Source organism: Podarcis liolepis (genome assembly GCF_965112155.1).
Source record: "Podarcis liolepis genome assembly, chromosome: 13".
In the NCBI taxonomy this organism is placed as follows: domain Eukaryota; kingdom Metazoa; phylum Chordata; class Lepidosauria; order Squamata; family Lacertidae; genus Podarcis; species Podarcis liolepis.
The window spans coordinates 29,686,119-29,707,246 of NC_139573.1; the positions used below are offsets into that span (position 1 = coordinate 29,686,119).

Genomic DNA, 21,128 nt, shown 5'->3' on the forward strand with positions numbered 1-21,128 from the left:
AGGCCCGTGAATAAAGAAGACTGGGGTGGTGCTACTTCAGATCTTGTAAAGGGCCCTTGTGATTTTCGGGGGGGGGGGGATCCATACCAAAACTACAGGAGAGTTCTGTAGTTGGCACTGGAATCTTGGATTCAAATCAAGCCCTACAGTTCTCAATGTAAATATTTTGCCTCTCTCCCACAAGACCACCAGCCACTTACGTGTCTCTTCCAACTTGGCTATATGAATCAGGGCCCGGTTCTTGGTGCTGCCCAGGATCTTTGCCAGCCGCTCTAGGCACATTGTGAGCTGGTTCTCAGCAGACCCCTGCTCCAGAGGCTCCTTCATCTTCTCTGTGTAGAAGGCAGCACAGCGCAACATCCAGTTGAGGACACTCATCAAGGCACGGCAGAGGCCAATGCATTCTTCTGCCTTGCCATGGCAGCTGAACAAAAAGCAAAAAAGAGAGGGCAAATTCAGTCACATGACTTCGGTGGCCCTAAGAACCTCACTTTGGGACACCTGCATCATTTTCCAGGTCTCATCCCCCCCCCCACTCCAAGCTCCACTCAGATGCGCGTGGGAACTTGGGAGACAACGAAAGAACCTCCAAACGAAAAGTGTGCCGGGGACCATCCAGTAACGTCTCAGGGGGAGGGGGGGGGGAAGCAGGACAGAGATGGGAGCAGAAAAGACAACTTGAATGTGAACACAATCAGGGACGGTCTTCTTCTATTTGTGTTCTGCTTTACTGTGCCAAATGACAGAGGCAGGACAAGAAGCCTGAACTAGTAGAAAAACAGTGAATGGCCATCTAAATACCTTTTCATGCCCCCCCTTCATCTTCAACTCCACTCCCATGCCTCACACTCCCTATTTTTGTGCAGTCCCCTTTGCCCTCTGATTTTCACCTTCATTCCCCTTTTTCCTACCCCCTCCTTGCTTTTCTGAACTCTCTCTTGCACACAGATAACCCCCGTTTCCTTGCCTTATCCCCTCTCTCCTTCTGTTTACCCCCAGCTCTGCTATTTCTCCTCATTAAAACTTGTTTGCTTGCTTTTTTAAAAAAAAGAACAGTCCCTCAGTGTTTCCCCATCCTTGCTTTACTCAAATTTCTGCTGTTGTTTGAGTACAGCAAGAAGGGAGGAACACTGAAAGGGGTTGGAAATTGTTGTTGGAAATTTTCCTCTTCCTCAGCTGCCTCATGCGAGTTTCACAGTAACTGTCAGTGATGTCTGAGCACTCTAGGTGCCCTTACTGAAGAGATACAGTAGCCTCATTCCTGAGTCCCAATGGTCTGTCAAGTCCAGGCATATTTACTATGTGAAGATGCTGAATGCAATAGACAAGGGACTGGGTGGCGGCAGATGCATTTATGACACAAGGTGCGTGCCTTCATCCACAGGAAGTAGTGAATAAAAGCTGCGAAGCTGTGTGTGGTTCAGTGAAAAGAAGACCAAGTACATTTTCAGGGACTCTGCGCAGCCTATTAAGAGACTAAACTGCAAACCAGGAAGTTCCTGGTTCAATTCGTATCTTGCAACAGGAACTTGCCAGGGTGCTCAGGCAAGCCGTTATCTCAGCTTCAACCCTCCATCTGCAATATAAGCGTAATGACACTCAGGTACCTACCTTACGGGACTATTTTAAGAATCACTGAGATAATATGTACGTAAAGCTATTCACAAGGGACGTGGGTGGTGCTGTGGTCTAAACCACAGAGCCTAGGACTTGCCGATCAGAAGGTCGGCGGTTCGAATCCCTGCAACAGGGTGAGCTCCCGTTGCTTGGTCCCTGCTCCTGCCCACCTAGCAGTTTGAAGACACGTCAAAGTGCAAGTAGATAAATAGATACCGCTCTGGCAGGAAGGTAAACGGCGTTTCTGTGCACTGCTCTGGTTTGCCAGAAGTGGCTTAAGTCATGCTGGCCACATGACCCGGAAGCTGTACGATGGCTCCCTCAGCCAATAAAGCGAGATGAGCGCTGCAACCCCAGAGTCAGCCACGACTGGACCTAATGGTCAGGGGTCCCTTTACCTTTTAAAAGCTATTCACAATAATGTGACGTATCCTTACTGCCATCACACAGCAGTACTTGGAGAATGTAGGGGCTGAGAGAATGGCTCAAGTCGCAAAACTCTGTTGCCCAACCTCCTTAAGCCTGCAAGCATCTCTGCCCAATACTGTTTTACTGGGGCTTCACAGCAACCCAGGAAGGGAGAGGATAATGGGGGATTTCTCCTACCATCCTTGGACACCAGAATCGATGACTGGAAGAAATCAAAGCATCTGGAGCCTGCACCCTGTGGCACTGCTGGGTACACTGTCACATTCACCATTGCCACAGTACTTGCCTTTGTTTAAACAAATTAAAAAGGGGAAAGGAAAATTATCCAAGCCTATGATTAAAGTGGCCTGGCTCAGAAAGCGAACGAGGATTGAAGAAGAAACCCTCTCAACGGGACAAGCACTACTGCAATAGGAACAAATAATCCCAGACCTGAAGGGTTTTGATCAAATTGAAAAACAGAAGATTGAATTAACCAGGGAGAGGATCAAGTCGTCGGCTTTGTATGTGGCTGAGAACAGCTGTTTATCACCATTCCGGTGACAGGTTAATATTCATTGTTTCTGTTTTCTTGTAGGAAGGGAGAGTTCCTGCTTCCTCCTGTTTCAGTCTGCTCCAGTGTACTCACCTGTTAGCTCTAAATAAACTAAGGGCTCTTACAGAAAAAATATCACAGGATTTGTCAAGATTTTAGAAAGGCAGGGGTTTTATTCTTTGATAAAACCAAAGATATAAGAGTTCCATGAAAAACTGTGGTTCTGTATGGAGGGCAGAACTGGGTTTCCTGACAATTCTTGTGTTCTTTTACTGATACATCACTCTGCACATTTTAAAAAGGGTATTTCTAGTTCCACGGTTGCAAATATAACATTTGCAATATCAGTCACTGCATGCAACTCGGGGGGTTTAAGCACATATTGCTGCCAATTTAGGTATTTTCATTGTAAGGGCTCTTCATCCGCCAAACTCCAATGCTCTGTATTTTGTGTGCATGCATATGCGTGTCCTGTACAAACTCTGTCCCTAGCTACTTAAAACCACTGGACAAGGCACTTGATGAATCTATATTTAAAAAGTAGCACATTGTCACATTTAATACTGTCATACAGCATGTTATATAGGCTAAAAAGCTTTCCTGTGGCTCCTCGTTGCTTTACATCACAAGTCTAGTGGCTGATTTTGAGCTACAAGGACTTCTGTAGCTTGGGCCAACCTACCTAAGAAAGCACCTCCACTCTAGTATGCCATCATAGGGTGGTATCCAGTGCTGGTAATACTCAGAATAGACCCGCTGAAGTTAATGGAGATGATGAACTTCGGTTCATTATTTTCAATAGGTCTGCTCTGAGTAGGACTAGCATGGCATACAGCCCCATTATCTCCGAGACACTCTATCAAGAACATACTCTACAGACACTCTGGGGTAGCTAGACCTTGGTCTGATCTAGCAATACACTATCATGTTCTTTTTTCTTTCTTTTTTTTAAATCATTTTTTATTTTACAGATATAAATTTATAGCCATACCAAATACACATCCATATAAAGAGATTACTTTGAATATTGAGACTTCTCCCCATCCCCTCCATGGGTCCTATTGTCAACATTTTCAATTGCATATTATTTCTTAATCTGTATTTTATACCTACCCATATTGTCCATAGTATGTTACATTGCAAGGGAGATTAAAACTCTGCCAATGTTTTCATCAGCTTACAGTAGTCTCCTAAATAAATTATAAACTTTTCCCCATTCTTTCTTGAATTTCTTGTCTTCTTGGTCCTTGAGCTTTCTGGACAGTTTTGCCATTTCAGCATAGTCTTTCCCTTCTCTAATCTTTTTCTGGTAAGCATTTTGTTGGGTGAAGAAACCTCTCATTACACTTTCATGCTCTTACACTGGCAAGTATACGGTATATGCAGTGCAAATTAGTTCTGCTTTAATTATTAGGAGATGTAGTTGGTGGCTGTTAGTTGTTGTTTATGTCTGCTGTGGGTCAATTTCAGTCTTGTAGGAGCTTTATTTAAAAAGCTAGAATTACCATGATCCAATTTACAATGCAGGAGTGCATACATAGGATCGCCTAACAGTCAAGGCACAAAATAAAAAAAAAACTTTTCAGTAGCACCTTAGAGACCAACTAAGTTTGTTCTTGGTATGAGCTATCGAGCACACGAAAGCTCATACCAAGAACAAATTTAGTTGGTCTCTAAGGTGCTACTGGAAGGATTTTTTTTATTTTGTTTCGACTACGGCAGACCAACATGGCTACCTACCAGTAACTAGAGTCAAGCCACAGTTCAGCAAAACAGAATACTGTACTTTTCCCTGTATAAGACGCCCCCCATCTATAAGACACCCCCTATTTTGAGGGACTCAAATTTAAGAAAATGGGGGGAGATGGCACAGAGTTGTTGAGCTTTGGGGGGGGGTTACCCAGGGCTGCTGAGATTTTTTTAGGGGGAATTGCTGAAAATCACTCATCCGCACACGTCGCAAAGTCTGCTTCTCGTCTGTCCCCTCACTGGCTGAAGCTGCCAATCACCCGCCCAATTGCCGCAACGTCAACCAATCAACACCAACCACTGCCGCAGCAACCAATAACATGCACAATAGGTGTTAACAGCTGCGGCAGCAACCAATCAAACATCCACCCTTATACCCATATATAAGACGACCCCCGTTTTTTAGCATGATTTTAAAAGAAAAAAACCTAGTCTTATACACAGAAAAGTATGGCACGTGCTCTTATTTAAGAACCTAAAGAGTCCCTTGCCAGATCAGATGAAGGCCCACCTACACAGTAATTCTTTTTCAACAATCCCAACAACCAGAAGGTGCCAGGTGGTCCATTAGCTGATTACTGTTTAGCTTCTGCCCACCCTGGATTATGTCGCACTACATACGTGTGTACTGAAAAGTATCCCTCACTCCCTACCTGAGCCGGTCACAGAACATATCCATGATTTCCAGCAATGACTGGACACAGAGGTCTCGGGAGAAGTCATCAAACTGAAACAGGTAAAACAAAAGCAAGAGCTGGTGTCAAAAGAAAAGCATGCAAAACACGGACTTGGGACAGCTTCAAAAGGGAATGAAGACAAGTTCACGGCATGTAAAGCTACCAGCCATGATGGCTGTGTACTGCCAGTTGCTTGGAATCACAAGTTGGGAGTGCCGTTGTGCTCAGGTCTTAAGTGCAGGCTTCCCACAGGCACCTAGCTAGCCACTCCAAGAATAAGATACTGGGCTATATGGGCTTTTGGTCTGATATATAAGGCTCTTCATACATTCTCTGAGAAGGGAGAAATCAAAGCATGAAAAGAAAGAACTGTGAGCTGGAAGTGTCACCTAGTCTTATAAACACAGCTAAGAGTCACAGCTGGGTGATATCTGGTTTTCAACATTGCATTATATCGCCAGGTAAACATCGCAATGTCTGAAATATGGATGGAACTATGTAGAGGCGAACAGTAGGGCTGGGCGATGTCTGGTTTTCAGCTTTCTGATATATCACCAGCTAAACGCTGTGATATACTGATAAATCATAATGTCCGAAATAAGGATGAAGCTATGTAGAGATTTTGACTGGCTTCATGGCTTCTCCCAGATTTAGATTTTTGCACAGCGCGCGCACACACAATTTGCAATATATTGCCAGGTCAAAAATTATGAAACCAATAACACAATATGAACTTTAAACTGTTATGGACGATCTAGACTAGGCCTAGGTCAACAGAATGGTGAAACACGTGCGAGTTTAAGGAATCTAATGTGATAGGTGGGGAAGAGGAGATATGATCAGCCCCAAGACTGTGGTCATGCAGAGATTTCAATCCTCAGTAGGCTAAGCAGAACACTTGTACACTGGTTTCCAGTTTCCATTTCACATTTTGCCTTGCAGATCCTTGTAAGACTGCTATTCTTGTGATTTTATAGTCCCTGACACAGCGGCCATTCATATCTACATTCTCAGCAAAACCATTTAGTAGATTGCTCCGAAGACTGTACTACTCGAGAGTAGAGTTGTGGGACAGTGTTTTTAAATACTTCATGTAAAAATTACATCAATCTCACACTTTACATAGAAAACTGACACACTGAGGAGATGGCTAGGATAGGACCTTGAGATCCTTGTTTTCTTCCTACACAGGCTTTTGTTAATTCCATTTGAAGTGGTGCAGTTCAAAAATACAGTACAAGTTTCTTTTTCTTATAATCAAATGCCATATAAATTTTTATGAAATAAATAAAAAAAGTAGTACAGTTTATCACAGTTTCTCAAATTGAGTCCAGCAGTGCACCAGTTCCAACGCATTTTTTTAGAATCAGTACTGGAGTTTCAGAATTATTTAACTCCAGCGATGTTCTGAACCAGCTACAGCACCTCATATAGTCTAGGCTGGCTGTTACAAGTGCAATGATAATTGCACCAAGGCCATCTCTGCCTAGAAGGGGCCATAATTAGTACGCCTAGCTGATGAAAGGTCGCTTTGTCCCATGTATGCAACTCAAGCATCTAAGGAGGGGGCTGGATGTAACAGAACACCCCCACCCCCAAGTTACAAACCTGCTCCTTAAGTGAGAGTGCAACTCAATCCAGAATGGGCAAAACATCAACTCCCCAATCCACTGAATCACCAACTATCAGCACCTTGGTTTTGGTTTGGATTGCATTTTGCCTTGGCTATCCATTAAAGAAATCCAGAAGTGATTTGGAGTCTTCCTGGTGCAAAACGAGGGGATAGGGGGCAAGAGGGGGTCCACGGCAAACACCCTCTGGGGCATACATTTTTAAACTAGGCCCACTTTGTAAATACTTTAGTAACTGACAAAAGAAACTCTGCAAAGAAACGCTAAAGGAAAAGTATTGAATATTCCATTTGTTGTGTACCATTTGGATTTCTGTTGGCTTTTGTCTGCTAACCTCTACTCAGCCTACACTTATACAGAGTTGGAAGCCCAGCAGTGAAGAGGATATTTTTATATATGAGAGTTTAAGTTCAACTCCTGGTAGCTGCATTTAATGGATCCCAAGTAGGTGAACAAGACTACCACGTGAGAGGCTCAGGAGGGCTGGATTCAGATCTGCTGCCTGTGTAAACATTATGATCTCTTTTTTCCAGTTTAGCAAGGGCTTTGTAAGTCTTATTAAATCTCAAATTCTGTAAAGAACCCTGGATTCTGAAATAGCAACAAACCATGCTGTTTCTATTTTATTTTCTACCATATTGTGAAGCATATACTGATTCACTTGTGAAGGACTAGGAAAGAAGGGAAAGATACATGTCTGAAAAAGAAGGCAGGGATAAACTCAGAGAATGCTAGAATGCAAACAAGCCTCATCTCCTCTCAAAACTTCAGTTTAGCAAAACCTGCAACGTATATTCTGACAGCTTTCAGTCACCAATAGTAACTACATTTGTACATAACGATGAGGGCTAGAAACATGCCATTGCTGTGCTTCTCTCCTGAGCTTACAAAAGCTGCTGGATGTATATCATACACAATGCTGCAGTGAGGTTCCCACAATCCCTCAGTATTCACTGATGCCTTCTATCAAGGGATATTAGGAAAGACAGCGGTGCTCAGGATTTAGGTAAAGGTGGAGAGAGAAATGCTGGAATGCTACCTTGCTGATGGCCATCAGAACTGAAGAATAGGACACCATCTGTAAACAATACAGAGAGAGAAATGGTTACAAGCCAAAGATAACATTTAAACAAACCAATCCACAAACAAGCCTTGCCATTTCGACCGCCGAGGGGGGGCGACAAGGTCACTTAACAGGGACGCAGCTTGTTGCTCAAGCACTGGTCTGGCACAAATTTAAACAGACATTTTTAGGTGATGGCATATTTGCTTCACATCAACTTTACAGTGAGCAAGTAGAGAGGAGGAAAGAAGTTAAAAAAGCAACTGAAAAGCTTCTCTCTGTGGCGAGGGGTCTTGCAAGCATCTTGTATGCACACAGCCAAGCACCTAATGTGGTAAGAGGAAGAGAGAGGAAAGGCCATTTGTCATTTTCATCTTGGGAAAATTGCTATGTGGGAAAATGCACTGTCAGTATCAACTTGGCGTAAGGTGAACAAAATATCCCAAGATTCTCTTTCAGACCCACAGGTCCTTTAGTAGCAACTGCTTAGTAAACATTCACTTATTTTTCTTTCTAATTGGTCCAATGGCTTGTAACAACCCTTGAACTCCTAAACCAAAAATATAACATTTAAGACTAGACTGGCACAGAATTCTGCTTCTTCAGATGCACACGTTTTGCTTTTAAAAAAAACAAATGTCTAGCACTTGTGGTTGCAAAGATGTGCCCGAAAGTGTGTGGGTAACTTATTTTGGAATTTCTGAATCCAGAAAAGGCACTTAGTAAGATTTCCAGTGGTTTGGGGTGGAGCTTCAATGCCCTGCATATCACCTTCCCTACGATTAAACAAAACCAGAATAAATTATGCAAACGAGTAAGAACTACAGAATCATGCAAAATAAATAAATATTTGTTTATTTATTTCATAAAAATTATGCATTGTAAAACAAATAAAAGTGGTCAAGTACTTTAGAAAGGAAAAAAGCAGGAAAACTTTGTCGAGTTACTTAGGTCATGGTTCTGTCAAAAAATCAATTTTTAAAAAACGTACAGATTTCCTAACTAAATAATTCACCCATTAATGTGTTTACACACTCTGAAGATGAAAGGGGCTACGATGGGATTATTACCTGGGAACTAATGGCATACTTCAGATAGGACAGGAGAAGTGGGTTTGGCGACGGGCCAATCATGGCTTGCTCAAGAAGTGCTTCTGCAATTAAAAAAAAGAAGGGGAAAAAAGGAAAGAAATTCAATCTGGGAAATGTAGATACACTCTCATGAAGAATAAAGACTATTATGGCAAAGGCCTCTCACAAAATGTGGGGAACTCTCAGGAATTGCAAGGATGCTATAATATTGCATTCTCTGGCAGCAGCGGCGGAGTAAATAATTCAAGGAAGAAAAGAGGCAGTTGGTGGCATTCTGGATAGGAAATGGACACCGTGGCCACACACTCTCCCCATGTGCAGAAATTGCTGCAGTCAATGCAATGACCTCTGCCTGACCTCTGCGGCCTCAGATGGAAAAGGACATGTACACAGACTCTTCTCAGACCTCACCTCTGCTCGCTGGCGGCAGAAGTGTATGCAGATGCTTTTTCCTAAGACTGAAGGTGGTATGGAGGGAAGGGGCTGTGGAGAGATGGCAGGGAAGATCTCTCAGCAGAATGAGCACCAACTGCTGGCATGCGCTTCCCAGTGGCAGCCTGCCAACATGCCAGATTTGGCAAGGCTGAAAGGGGCAGCATACGTCTTATCTGCTCAGTCAAGCTTTTGATTAACCATCTGAATAACTACAGGGGTGTAGGGGGGGATTTTCCAAGTCAAACCCATTTTACTGTGTGCCCTTTAACTATTACTTCCCGCTCCCTTTTCGAATCAGGCCCCCAAAAAAGGCCACAATCCCCCATTGCATGGTTGGCCCTCTTTGCCTACCGGTGTATAAAAGACACACCCCTCCCATCAGTGCCGGATTCACGTATAAGCTAAACAAGAACTTTGAATTTTATTGTTATTCATGTTTTTATACTGTATTTTATGCTGCTTCTACAATTAAGTGTTTTAAATTTGTTGTTAGCCGCCCTGAGCCCGGTTTTCTGAACCGGGAAGGGTGGGGTATAAATAAAAATTTATTATTATTATCTTAGGGCCCCACTCTCTTGGGGGCCCAATATTTTTTTTAAAGGAAACAAAAAATCAGGATGTACATTTCCAAAATATAAGATAAAAAACAAATAAAATAAAACCTACATACAGCAACAGTGTTTTGTGTTGTGTATGGACCTATTAGCATATATTTTTTTAAAAAGACAATTTGTTGTTGACAAAGGACAGCTGGACATATAGAGCGCCCCATTACCTTCAGTCGCTTAGGGCCTCATAAAACCTAAATCCGGCCCTGCCTCGCATCAACATCCACAGTGTACTCAAAAGGTCGCCAACCACAACTAGAGAGACTACGCCAAAGGCAAACTAACAATTCAGGCGATGCACACCTTCACAGTGAACAACACCCCTATCAACAATTTAGGCCCAGTGGGGGTCTACCCCAAACAGCAATCTCAGCCATTAAGTTGTTCCAGCGTCAGCAATCGCTAGTGCTGCAGCCTATGTCTAATGCTATTGCTAATAACAACAATAATAATAATAATAATAATAATAATAATAATAATAATAATTATTATTTATTTATATCCCGCCCTCCCCAGCCGAAGCCGGGCTCAGAGCGGCTAACAACAATAAAAGCAATTTCCTGAATGCGGTTATCTCACACGCAAAAACCACCAAAAAACAACAACAACATCAAAATCTAATCGGACAGTTATGATGAGAGTGCATGTCGGATCTCGTCTTCAGTTTTCCTTTTTCTGTGAACCGTCCCTTGGAGCTCTCCGGGCCACATCCTGTTATTTGGCTCTGCCCAATGACCCACCCTTGCATCGCAGTGTTCACCTTCTGTTGTCAGATATTTCGGTTTTTAAGCCTTTGTGCTTTTTTATGTTTGTACATATTTTATGGGCTAATAGCCGTAAATAAATAAATGAAATGAAATGAAATGAAATAAAAGCAACACAGCATTCTAAAATCAATTCATTTCTCAGTTATCTGTATTTTGAAGTTGCCCATAGCAACAGCTACAGCCACCACAGGTGTGCCCTTTTAAGGCTGACCAGCCCACTCAAGGCTCAGTTTACTACAGTCCTTCCTAAGGTACCCTTCACAGTGTCGCCTTAGCAACCGCTAGGCCTGCTCACAGTTCCATCTACCCAAAGCAGTTCACAACATGAGGACTTCCCTCCAATGGTCATATCCATCTTCTATGACCTTTGGAGAGTTATCAATGTCAACACGGTGATTATTCCTCCTCCAACTACTACAGCTACTCACAAAGGCACCCATCCTTATAGTCCATCCATGGCCTTCGTGTGGAGGAGAGTTTCCACAGCTTATGCAGACATAAAGTTGTCACGTCCAAACAAAGAACCCAAATCTTCTGTGGTTCAGCTGGAAAACTCCAGAAGTCACGCAGGAGTATTAATGATGATCACTGCAGTTTATAGTTCATCATTAATCCACATGGTATGTTACAAAATTAAACAAAACAGATCCCAGCCGTAAAAGCTATGCAGCCTTAAAAAAAAAAAGTGCTGTGCAAATTTAATTCCAAAGCTTGTACCGTACAAGAAAAGATAACTAAAATGACCATAAAAGTGTCATCTGGGTTTTGAAAAGAAAAGAAATTATTAAAACAGAAGAGGAATGCAAGCAACAGCCAAAAGAGAGGGAAGCCCAGAAAACTACAGGGAAGTGGTAACACAAAATTCAGTAATATAGAAGAATTCCAAGTATCACATATATAATATTTCCCTAAAAAGCAAGCTTTTAGTCCTTAATGTTATGAAACCAAGTATGACAACCTGTGGACAGTGTCTACTTAGGCTTCAGGTTTCAGGATCTAGAGGGCAATATGGTCTGAAGGTGTACCTGTATTAGAAAATTAAATCTGAAACAAGTTTAATTTTCACTGTGGTCCCATTCAGATGGAACAGTGAACTATGGTTTATCATTATGTGAACAAGCCAAGGAGAATCTGGGGCTTTCATGTCGTTTTCATCCTCTGGTGTGCCCATGAAGAGGGGCTCAGACACTTCCACTTCTGTTTGTAATTTACTACAGATTAGCATTATGTTCTAATCCAGACAAGCAACAGATAAACTATGGTTTAACCATAGTTCTCTACTTGAGAACTGCCAACCTAGCAGTTTGAAAGCACACCAGTGCAAGTAGATAAATAAGTACTGCTGCGGCAGGAAGGTATACGGTGTTTCTGTGCACTCTGATTTCCATCATGGTGCTCCGTTGCACCAAAAGCAGTTTAGTCATGCTGGCCACATGACCCAGAAAGCTGTCTGTGGGCAAATGCCAGCTCCCTCAGCCTGAAAGCAAGATAAGCACTGCAACCCCTAGTCACCTTTGACTGGACTTAACCATCCAGAGGTCCTTTATCTTTACAGCATGATTTTAAAATAGGCTTGCTCCAAAGTTTAAACAGGACATAAGATTGATTTGAACTCTGTACTATTCATTCTTGCTGCATGAAGACAACCAGGAGTTTTGCTCTCATAACTCCACCCATTACTTCTTCTCAATCACTCCAGTTCTAGCAATCAGAACATTAAGAGACCCCAGAACAGTTGAGTCGGTCTGACTTCCCTTAGATCCCTCCTTCTGCTTTTCTTCTTTAATTTTCAATGCACACAATGTGAAAGTGATGCTTCTAATTATTATAACTATGTGCTTTTTAATTCATTCCTATCAGAACTGTATCAGAACCACGCATCAGCCCAACGATAAAAAAACCCAAATTTAAACTTTCCAAAGCCAACTTAAAACATTGCATAAGTTTTTAGATTCGTTTTCAGTGACTGCGAGATGTGCAATAAAATTGAAGAACCGGTAAGGAGATAGACCTGCTAAAGTTACAGCTCATCAAAAGGCCTTCCAGAAACAGATGAGTCTTAACAAAATGTTTGAAGGCCACTGCAAGCCAGTCTGACCAACCTCGGTTTAATTGGTTGATTAATCAACAAAAACTTTAGTTAATACAGTGGCAAGAGCCTAAGCAAAGACAAATTTTAACAGAGTTGAGAATGGTCTGGCTTGCTCCTAACACTAAGCCGAACTATGGCTTAGCATGAACACAGGCGTGAGGGTACCCAGAGAGGAACTTGCAGCCGCTTTATTCCTTCTCTGGGCCTGCTGCTGCGAGCTAATCCATGGTTTGGCTTAGCATGTCACCTAAACCCAGGCCTTTTAGTTTGTCTTGCTCCACACAAATCACAAGCTGTAACCAAGGTTTGTTCCTGGTTTTCCAGCCCATGGCTTCTCTGAAGCAAGGCAAACCACCATGCAACATCAGATGGCTGAGAGGTGGACGGCCCCACCCACCCACCTGCCAGTGTGACCTGCAGAGAGTTGAGGGATTTTTGGATCTGGCCCACCAGCCAAATTCAGTCCCCGCCCTGTAATAAATCATTGTTTGTTGAACACAAACCGTAATTTGCCTGCGAACTAGGCTGGCCATCATGCTAAACCCTGGTTTGGTATTATGTTTGAAAAATGGTACTGGGGTACAGCAAAAAAAAAAAGTGGATATACATCCTTTATGTGGGCAAATGGTGAGATACAAGTCAAGGCACACACAGATCTGGCAAATCGGTCTCTGTCTAATTATCTGCATTTATCTTCATAACAGGAGTAGGCAGAGGCAATGTCAGTAGCAGCCTCCCTCAAAACTGACCACAACTTGAGTCTTAAAATATACAAAATATAAAACAATTGATGAATTCAGAATATTCAGTTGCATGGTGCCCATTTACCTTAACTATGAGGAACGGCTAAGGGAGCTGGGCATGTTTAGCCTGGAGAAGAGGAGGTTAAGGGGTGATATGATAGCCATGTTCAAATATATAAAAGGATGTCACATAGAGGAGGGAGAAAAGTTGTTTTCTGCTGCTCCAGAGAAGCGGACATGGAGCAATGGATCCAAACTACAAGAAAGAAGATTCCACCTAAACATTAGGAAGAACTTCCTGACAGTAAGAGCTGTTCGACAGTGGAATTTGCTGCCAAGGAGTGTGGTGGAGTCTCCTTCTCTGGAGGTCTTTAAGCAGAGGCTTGACAACCATATGTCAGGAGTGCTCTGATGGTGTTTCCTGCTTGGCAGGGGGTTGGACTCGATGGCCCTTGTGGTCTCTTCCAACTCTATGATTCTATGATTCTATGAATTGTCTTTTGCAGCACCAAAATGTACAACTACATTGTGATTTAGTCATGTTTACTGCCTTGTATTCTGACACAATACACATGAAATGCATTTTTCCCCCATTTATTAAATTTCTATTCTATTCCCGGTGGAGCACAGGGTGGTACGCATCAAAACAGAAAAACAATTTAAAGCATCTGAAAGCAAACAAACTACACACACACCTTCTTACTCATGTGCAAGTAGCATAGCATAAGAGGGAAGAGATGATACATTTGGAAAAGCCGTAAGTCTCGAATATTACTTTTTTTATCCATTTCATAGTTTGTAGCTGTCAACTTGCTAAAGTTCTTTAGGCAGCACCCAAACTACAGAAAATATATTTCTTTTCAGGAGGAGAAAGGTGGTTACTCCAAACCTGCAGCACCACCTGCATCATCTCTAACATGGTGCAACTGATGGATCTCCCTGTAGCGACTAAACTTAATATAATGCAATGCTATAAAGAACTAGAAACCACTGCAGTGGCTGGGGCATTTTCAGTCAAGTGCTAATATCTATGCTGTCAAAACAGTAGGCAACTGCAGTTTATTGCTTATAGGTCACAAAGTTAACTTTAGGAAAAACAAACTCAACACTTATGATTTGTACGAACTTTGAACCAGACCTGCTAAATTCAGGATGTCCCATGTAGTCCCCCGGGGAAAGAACTTTTTCATGTTTATGGCCCACTGGTAATCACTCCACCGCTCCTTCCAAGCCTGGAGGATGGCCTGTTTGAGGTTGACCACTTTCATCATCTTCCTGTCCTAAAGGAAACAGAAAAACATGACACAGCAACTCTGCCATATATCCCTGTTGAGTTTCCAGCACTCCAGTTATTATTAAACAACCCTATAACATTTTCCAGTGTGCACAGAGTAACCCCTACATCCTTTAGGCTAAGAAAACCCTTTCTCGGTGCCTTCCATGTACTTCCTGTACACAAAGATTTGAACCTGTGTTTCCCAAGCCCATACTCTTATCCCTCCCACCTCCTATATGCCATATACAGGCCCCAATTTGCTTAGACATTTGGCTTATGACAAGCTGTTTCCCTCAAAGAACAGTACTTGACATTCAAATGTGAGAGGCAGCCAGATCCTGTCCTCTATTTCCACTTCCAAAAAATACATTTGAAAAGCAGGTAGTGCCATACAGTGCTAGGTGAGTTAGGGAAGGAAGAATTCACAATCATGCATATAGATTGTGCACATTCATAAGCATGTCCAGGTTTTAGATAGGCCGTTATTCTACAGGAGCACGTCTGACCAGCCCACTGGTTTTAAACAATGCAATCCTATACATGTTTTTAATCAGGATGTAAGTCCCTCTGTGTTCAAAAGAACCAATTCTCTAATTATGTTTATGACTGCAGCCTGAGTGACTATGTCAGGCACCCCATTTAATTACTGATGACCAAAGGCATAAATTCCTTTGCTTAAAATATAGCACAATTTTGCAATTTAATGTTGCAAATGATCAAAAACAAGTCTCTGAACCTTGCTTCAAATGTTGCATGCCTATACAAATGCAGCAAATATGAAATGGTCTTGCAAATTGGGTGGTAGAAAAAGTGGGAAACCTGAATTCCTGGTTTATACTCCCAGGCCTAGGGAGGAAATCATTTTCGCATGTCAAATTCTAATGCTTTTTTCTAAGAAACAGAAGGGCTGAGCTACAGAAAGCAGAAGATATTTGGTAAATCCCACCATTCTATCTGGTTTGTCTGACCCAGAACCAAAATTAAATGAATAAGATCAGCAGGACAGGTAGACCACATTTGCACATCACTCTAATCCATCCCATTTGCTGCAGGTAGGAGAGAGAAGGATCAGGTCTGCTGGATCAGGCCCAGATCAGGTCTCCCTACCCCTCTGGCATACATTCTGTTAAGCTCATCTCAAGAAGGATATGTAGCTGTAAAAGGTGCGGGAAGAGGCAACTCAAATGATCAAGTGGTTAGAGTACCTTTCCCAGGAGGAAGGAATAAATCACTTGGGTGGGGGTTTTTTTGGAAAGAAAGAAAATGAAGAATGGACATGATGTGGAGAAAATGGTGACCCATTTTACTGGAACGTAGTCACACAACGAACTTGATTTGTAGATGATTCTTGTCAGACTTAAGTCCTTCATCACCACAATGTATAATTTATTTATTCTCGCTGCCACAAGATGTGGTGATAGTTTTTAAAAGGGATTAGACAAATTTAAGGAAGAAAAAATATATGAATGCCTATTAGTCTTGATGCCTATATGGAGCTTCCATATTCTTGTTGTAAACCACTGAAATCCAGTTGGAAGGTGGTAACAGCTGGGAAGGGCCACTATCTTCAAATCAAGCTTGTAGGCATCCTAGAGGTGTCTATTGGCCACTGTGGGAAAGCAGATGCTGAATTAGATGGACCTTTCATCTGATCCAGCAGGCCTCTTCTTACGCCTCTTTTGGGAAAATCCCAGTTTACTAGTAAACCAGCAGAGCTGGCTGGTCCTATGTTTACAAGACCAAGAGAACAAGGACACCTATGCAGAGATTCTCACACAGAGAACAGGTGAGAAGCAGGCATTCACGCCAGCTTACATCTGCTCAGAAAAAAGGGCTTTTTCACAAGCCAGTATTTGCTGTTAAATATACATTCACAGAGCCATTACTAACCATCACTCCTGAATGAGCATATGTTTATGAGACACGTTTTAGGCTGTAAACTCCTCAGCGAAGAAACCTGTCCTCTTTAAAGCACAATGAACATTGGATGGTGCACTCTGAAGATACAACAATATATCATAGTCCCCACTTTACAGTTATACTTGTAAAACATGTTGAGAATCCATTCTTGTGCATCATGCTTCTTTGGAAGTTTCACTGAGTCTAACAGTGTCAGCCTTAGGCTACATTACAAAAAAAAGGAGTAATCCATGAAGTGGTTGTTAACCAACGCATGAGACAAGTAAAATGATATGAAATATCTTCATCTTACATTTGAATAACTACATCCAGCTACTCCTCATCTATTAGGGAGGTCTGAGAACCCAGGTCAAAGACACTAGTCCTTAAAAAAAAAATCCTAGGAAAATAATGTAGACTAGAAAAGAGATTGGGAGAATGCAGATCATAGTGAACCGCTAATTTATGTTGGACCACCTGGCACTTGCTAAGATTCTTACAAATAAATAAATGATGCTAGGCCTTGGTCTAAGCCAGCAAGACGCTTTTCATACTTTGAACCAAGAACAAGTAATCAAGAGCACTTAATACACAACATTTAGGCCTGATTTGGAGATCCTGAGTGTATACTCTTAGGTTGCAATGTTAAACATGCTTACTTGGGAGTAAATCCCGTTAAATTCAGAGGGACTTTATTTCATATGCACACATATGGGATTCCCTGCTAAATTCTAAACATATCGGACCTGGTGCATTCATTCAACAAATAGAGAGATCGCGAAAAGCTGAAGATAGTTTGCACCGGAATTAAAACAAAGGTGGGAGATTGGGGTGCCCGGGTTCTATAACTAGCTCTGGCAAGCAGAACTGGTTGGCCAAAGCGGGATTTGGCCGCTGAAAGGGGAGAATGCGCTGCCAACACTTACCGATTTCCTTTCCTGTACAAAAGAAACACAATCGTTTTAGTTCCTGGGCTCCGCCATCTTTGCACCTAACAAAGAACCCTGCCCGGATTGGCTGGAACCTACCCCTAAGCCGCACGGGCTTCTGGGAGGTGTAGTTTTTAGGCTTCGAGACTGAGCACGCTTACAAAGGCGAAAAGGCTGTTGAACAGACCTTGTTAATGGGTTTACTTTAGCGTGATTATTTTAGAGTCTGGGCTATAATTTCCGTATAATCTGTAAATCAACACTGCATAGAAAAAAATGAGGACGAGTGGATTTTCAGTTATGTTTTCCCTCTTACTTATCAGGATTTTTTTTCTTTATTTCATTAGCCAGTTGAAACTTACGAGATGAAGTGCAAATGCTACAAAAGCTACACCTGCTGAATTTATGGTTGTCATCATGAGCATGTAATCCTCTACATGAGAGAGTGCTGCCAGGGAGGAAGGTGTTGTTAGCCTCAAGTCTCTGGCAAGTGAAGCCTCCATTTAACTATTATGACTAATAGCCACTGACAGAACAGTTCAAGTCTGCAGCTTGATAAGCAGGCATTGGAAGTTGATCAAGCTTATCTCTGTTGCCATCAAGCCGACTGAAAAACAGTCTAGGCTGCATTTTCCTGGTCAGTTGGCAACCTGAGAAGCTCCTGTACACCACTTTGGGTTCTAGGATAGAATAAAGGCAGGATATAAATGCAAAACAGCAACAGCGCACATGAAAATATTGTAATGGTCATATTTATGAATATGTATTTTAATATTTGGTTGGAAGCCACCCAGAGTGGCTGGGGAAGCCCAGCCAGATGGGCGGGGTATAAATAATAAATTATTGTTATTATGAAGTCCAAGACTATATTTCATTCAAAAATAACTTGCTACAATGATCTGAGAGAGGCACTGTACTATTAGAATAGTACTAATCTTTCTACAAGTACGACAGAACCATACATTCAGCCCAACAGAATATGCCATAATTTTTGACGCAGAGGTGGCTGATCACAAGGAGGCAAAGCACTGGCTGCAAATATAATTATCAATAAATTGTTTATTTGGAGTCATCCATTGAAAGAATGAGTGGACAGATCACTGCCCCAGGAGGTCTGCAATCTAGAAAATAACCCAAAGGAGACAAGAGAGGAAGGGGGTGGGAAATGGAGGTGGGGGGGGTTAAGGGAAAGAATATGCAATTACTGTGGTTGCATGCACTTAGACTTAGTTGTAGTAGGATGTGGGGACTAGGTCTAGGGGTTTGCATCCAGGAAGCCACAGGAAAACGAAACATGCAGGGGAGAAATTAATCATGGCAGGGCAGGCAGCTTCTCTTTACTAACACCTAGTACTTTTTATTTGTGTTTGCATTTTCAATCGTTAATATCAAGCTACTCATCAAAACATCCAGCATGCATCCAAAACACCAGTAAATTGCAGTTGTAGGCTGTGTACACACTATACTTTCAAAGCACATTCTTTCCTTCAAAGAATTCTGGGCAGTGCAGTTTATCCTTCACAGTTCCCAGCAAAGCCTTATAATGAGAACCCTCTCCTCCATCCAGCAATCTGATTCCAAAGAGCATCTCTCTTCTTTCCTACCTTCCAAGAAAGCCACATTTTCCCCATCCCAGGTATCACAACTTCTGACTATTGCAGCATCCATTTCTGTCACATGCTGCTCCATTTGCAGCAGAGGACTCTACAGTGTTCGCCATCTGCCTGGAAGAATCAGGCAGTGATGTGGAAAGGGACCTGAGGAGGTGGAGAGATTGATTCACCAGCAGCGTGTGATCCTGCTGAGCTGTCAGCTTTTTACCCAGGGAATGGATGTTGTCACAGATGTGACCTGGACTTTCTCAGAATACCAGCAACCTGCTGGAATATGCTCTAATCTTATAATTAAGAGGTTACCTATATCAATTAGACTGCCCTGAAAGGAAAGGTGGTGTATAATGTCTTAATTTTGTGGGGCAGCAGATCTTAGCCGTTCATATGTTTATGAATTAATCTAAGTGGCAGAGAGTGGGTGGCGCTGTGGTCTAAACCACTGAGCCTCTTGGGGCTGCTGATTGGAAGGTTGGTGGTTCAAATATGCATGACGGGGTGAGCTCCCGTTGCTCTGTCCCAGCTTCTCCCAACCTAGCAGTTTGAAAGCACACCAGTGCAAGAAGATAAATAGGTACCACTGCGGCGGGAAGGGAAACAGCATTTCCGTGTGCTCTGGCTTGTCACAGTGTTCTGTTGCTCCAAAAGTGGTTTAGTCATGCTGGCCACATGACCCGGAAAGCTGTCTGTGGACAAACGCCAGCTCCCTCAGCTTGAAGCGAGATGAGCCCCACACGCCATAGTCGCCTCTGACTGGACTTAACTGCCCAGGGGTCCTTTACCTTTTTTACCTTATTGATCTAAGTGCTGGTTTTTAAAACCTTCCTAGTGGTACAGAATACACTCAGCCTTGCCAAAAGCCAATACCAGCCCCACATCAGTCTCCATTTCTCAATAGTTGCAACACCTTTTCCCCAATACATTTTTTTTTAAAGGTGCTGCTTGATGAGGGCTTAATTAGCAGATGGTTGATTGAGATACCACAAAACAGTTGTTTGTAATAGGCAGTGCTATTTTTCTAGAAAAAGAGGTGCTGGAACTCACTATGAACACCTCCCTTGTTCTCTTAGAATGGCAATGCTGCCCACCTGAATGGCATGCCAGAACTGAGTTCCAGCAAGTTCCAGCTGAAAAAAAGCCCTGGGGACAGGCTTTTGTTTAACTTTCACCTTAAGGGATGATTAAATGGGATGACTCCCAGCAAAGAATACTGGGAACTGTAGTTTACCCCTCCCAGAGCTACAATTCCCAGCATTCTTAACAAACGACAGTTCCCAGGATTCTTTGGGGGAAGTCATGTGGATTCTGCAAAAAAGTAATAATTACCAGTACAGCGGTACCTCAGGTTAAGAACTTAATTCGTTCTGGAAGTCCATTCTTAACCTGAAACTGTTCTTAACCGGAAGACCACTTTAGCTAATGGGGCTTCCCGCTGCCGCCGGTGCGCAATATCTGTTCTCATCCTGAAGCAAAGTTCTTAACCCGAGGTACTATTTCTGGGTTAGCGGAGTCTGTAACCTGTAGCATCTGTAACCTGAAGCGTCTGTAACCCAAGGTACCACTGTACATGCACGAGGAGCACCAGTTCCACAATAAACACCCGTTGGAAGGAGCCAACACTGTCAATGAAACAGGTAACTCACATCCAGTGTGGCTTTGGGCCTAGCTTTAGAACTGAAACTGCATTTGTCACCCAGGTAGATGGTAACAGGCTGGATATTGGCCAAAAACAAATTTGGCCCCAACAAGATGGAAGTTCTGAGGTTGGATGGGTTACATGTTTGAAAATAGGTCTTCATCCAGTATTAGATGGCTTTGCACGGCCTCTGAAGGATCAGGTTAGTAGTTTGGGAGATGATTTTAGATTTACGGTAGCTTTGTCACGAGATACCTAAATTACCTTAGTACATTTCACCATTTTGGCTTGATGTTCTAACTGCAACCTCTCCCAAGAGACAGAGTGAGGTGTTTGTCACA

At 42.5% G+C, this 21,128-nt stretch overlaps 1 protein-coding gene across 13 annotated transcripts in view; it reads right to left on the bottom strand.

Moving 5' to 3' along the window:
- Window positions 1-17,642, bottom strand: part of MED24 (mediator complex subunit 24) — a 50,632-nt gene extending 32,990 nt beyond the window's left edge. For 9 of the 13 annotated variants that reach the window (XR_014518101.1, XM_083469539.1, XM_083469537.1 and 6 more), the window contains exons 1-6: window positions 17,539-17,642; window positions 14,576-14,717; window positions 8,772-8,854; window positions 7,678-7,716; window positions 4,984-5,057; window positions 201-424 (exon numbers count right to left, since the gene is read on the bottom strand). Coding sequence is in view for 12 of the 13 variants with exons in the window: in XM_083469539.1 (XP_083325665.1) it covers window positions 201-424; window positions 4,984-5,057; window positions 7,678-7,716; window positions 8,772-8,854; window positions 14,576-14,708 (553 nt within the window). In the remaining variant the exon portion in view is untranslated. The remainder of the gene's footprint in view (window positions 1-200; window positions 425-4,983; window positions 5,058-7,677; window positions 7,717-8,771; window positions 8,855-14,575; window positions 14,718-17,538) is intronic. The other 4 variants (XM_083469538.1, XM_083469546.1, XM_083469543.1 and 1 more) reach the window with 1 other exon arrangement.
- Window positions 17,643-21,128: the final 3,486 nt, after the last annotated feature.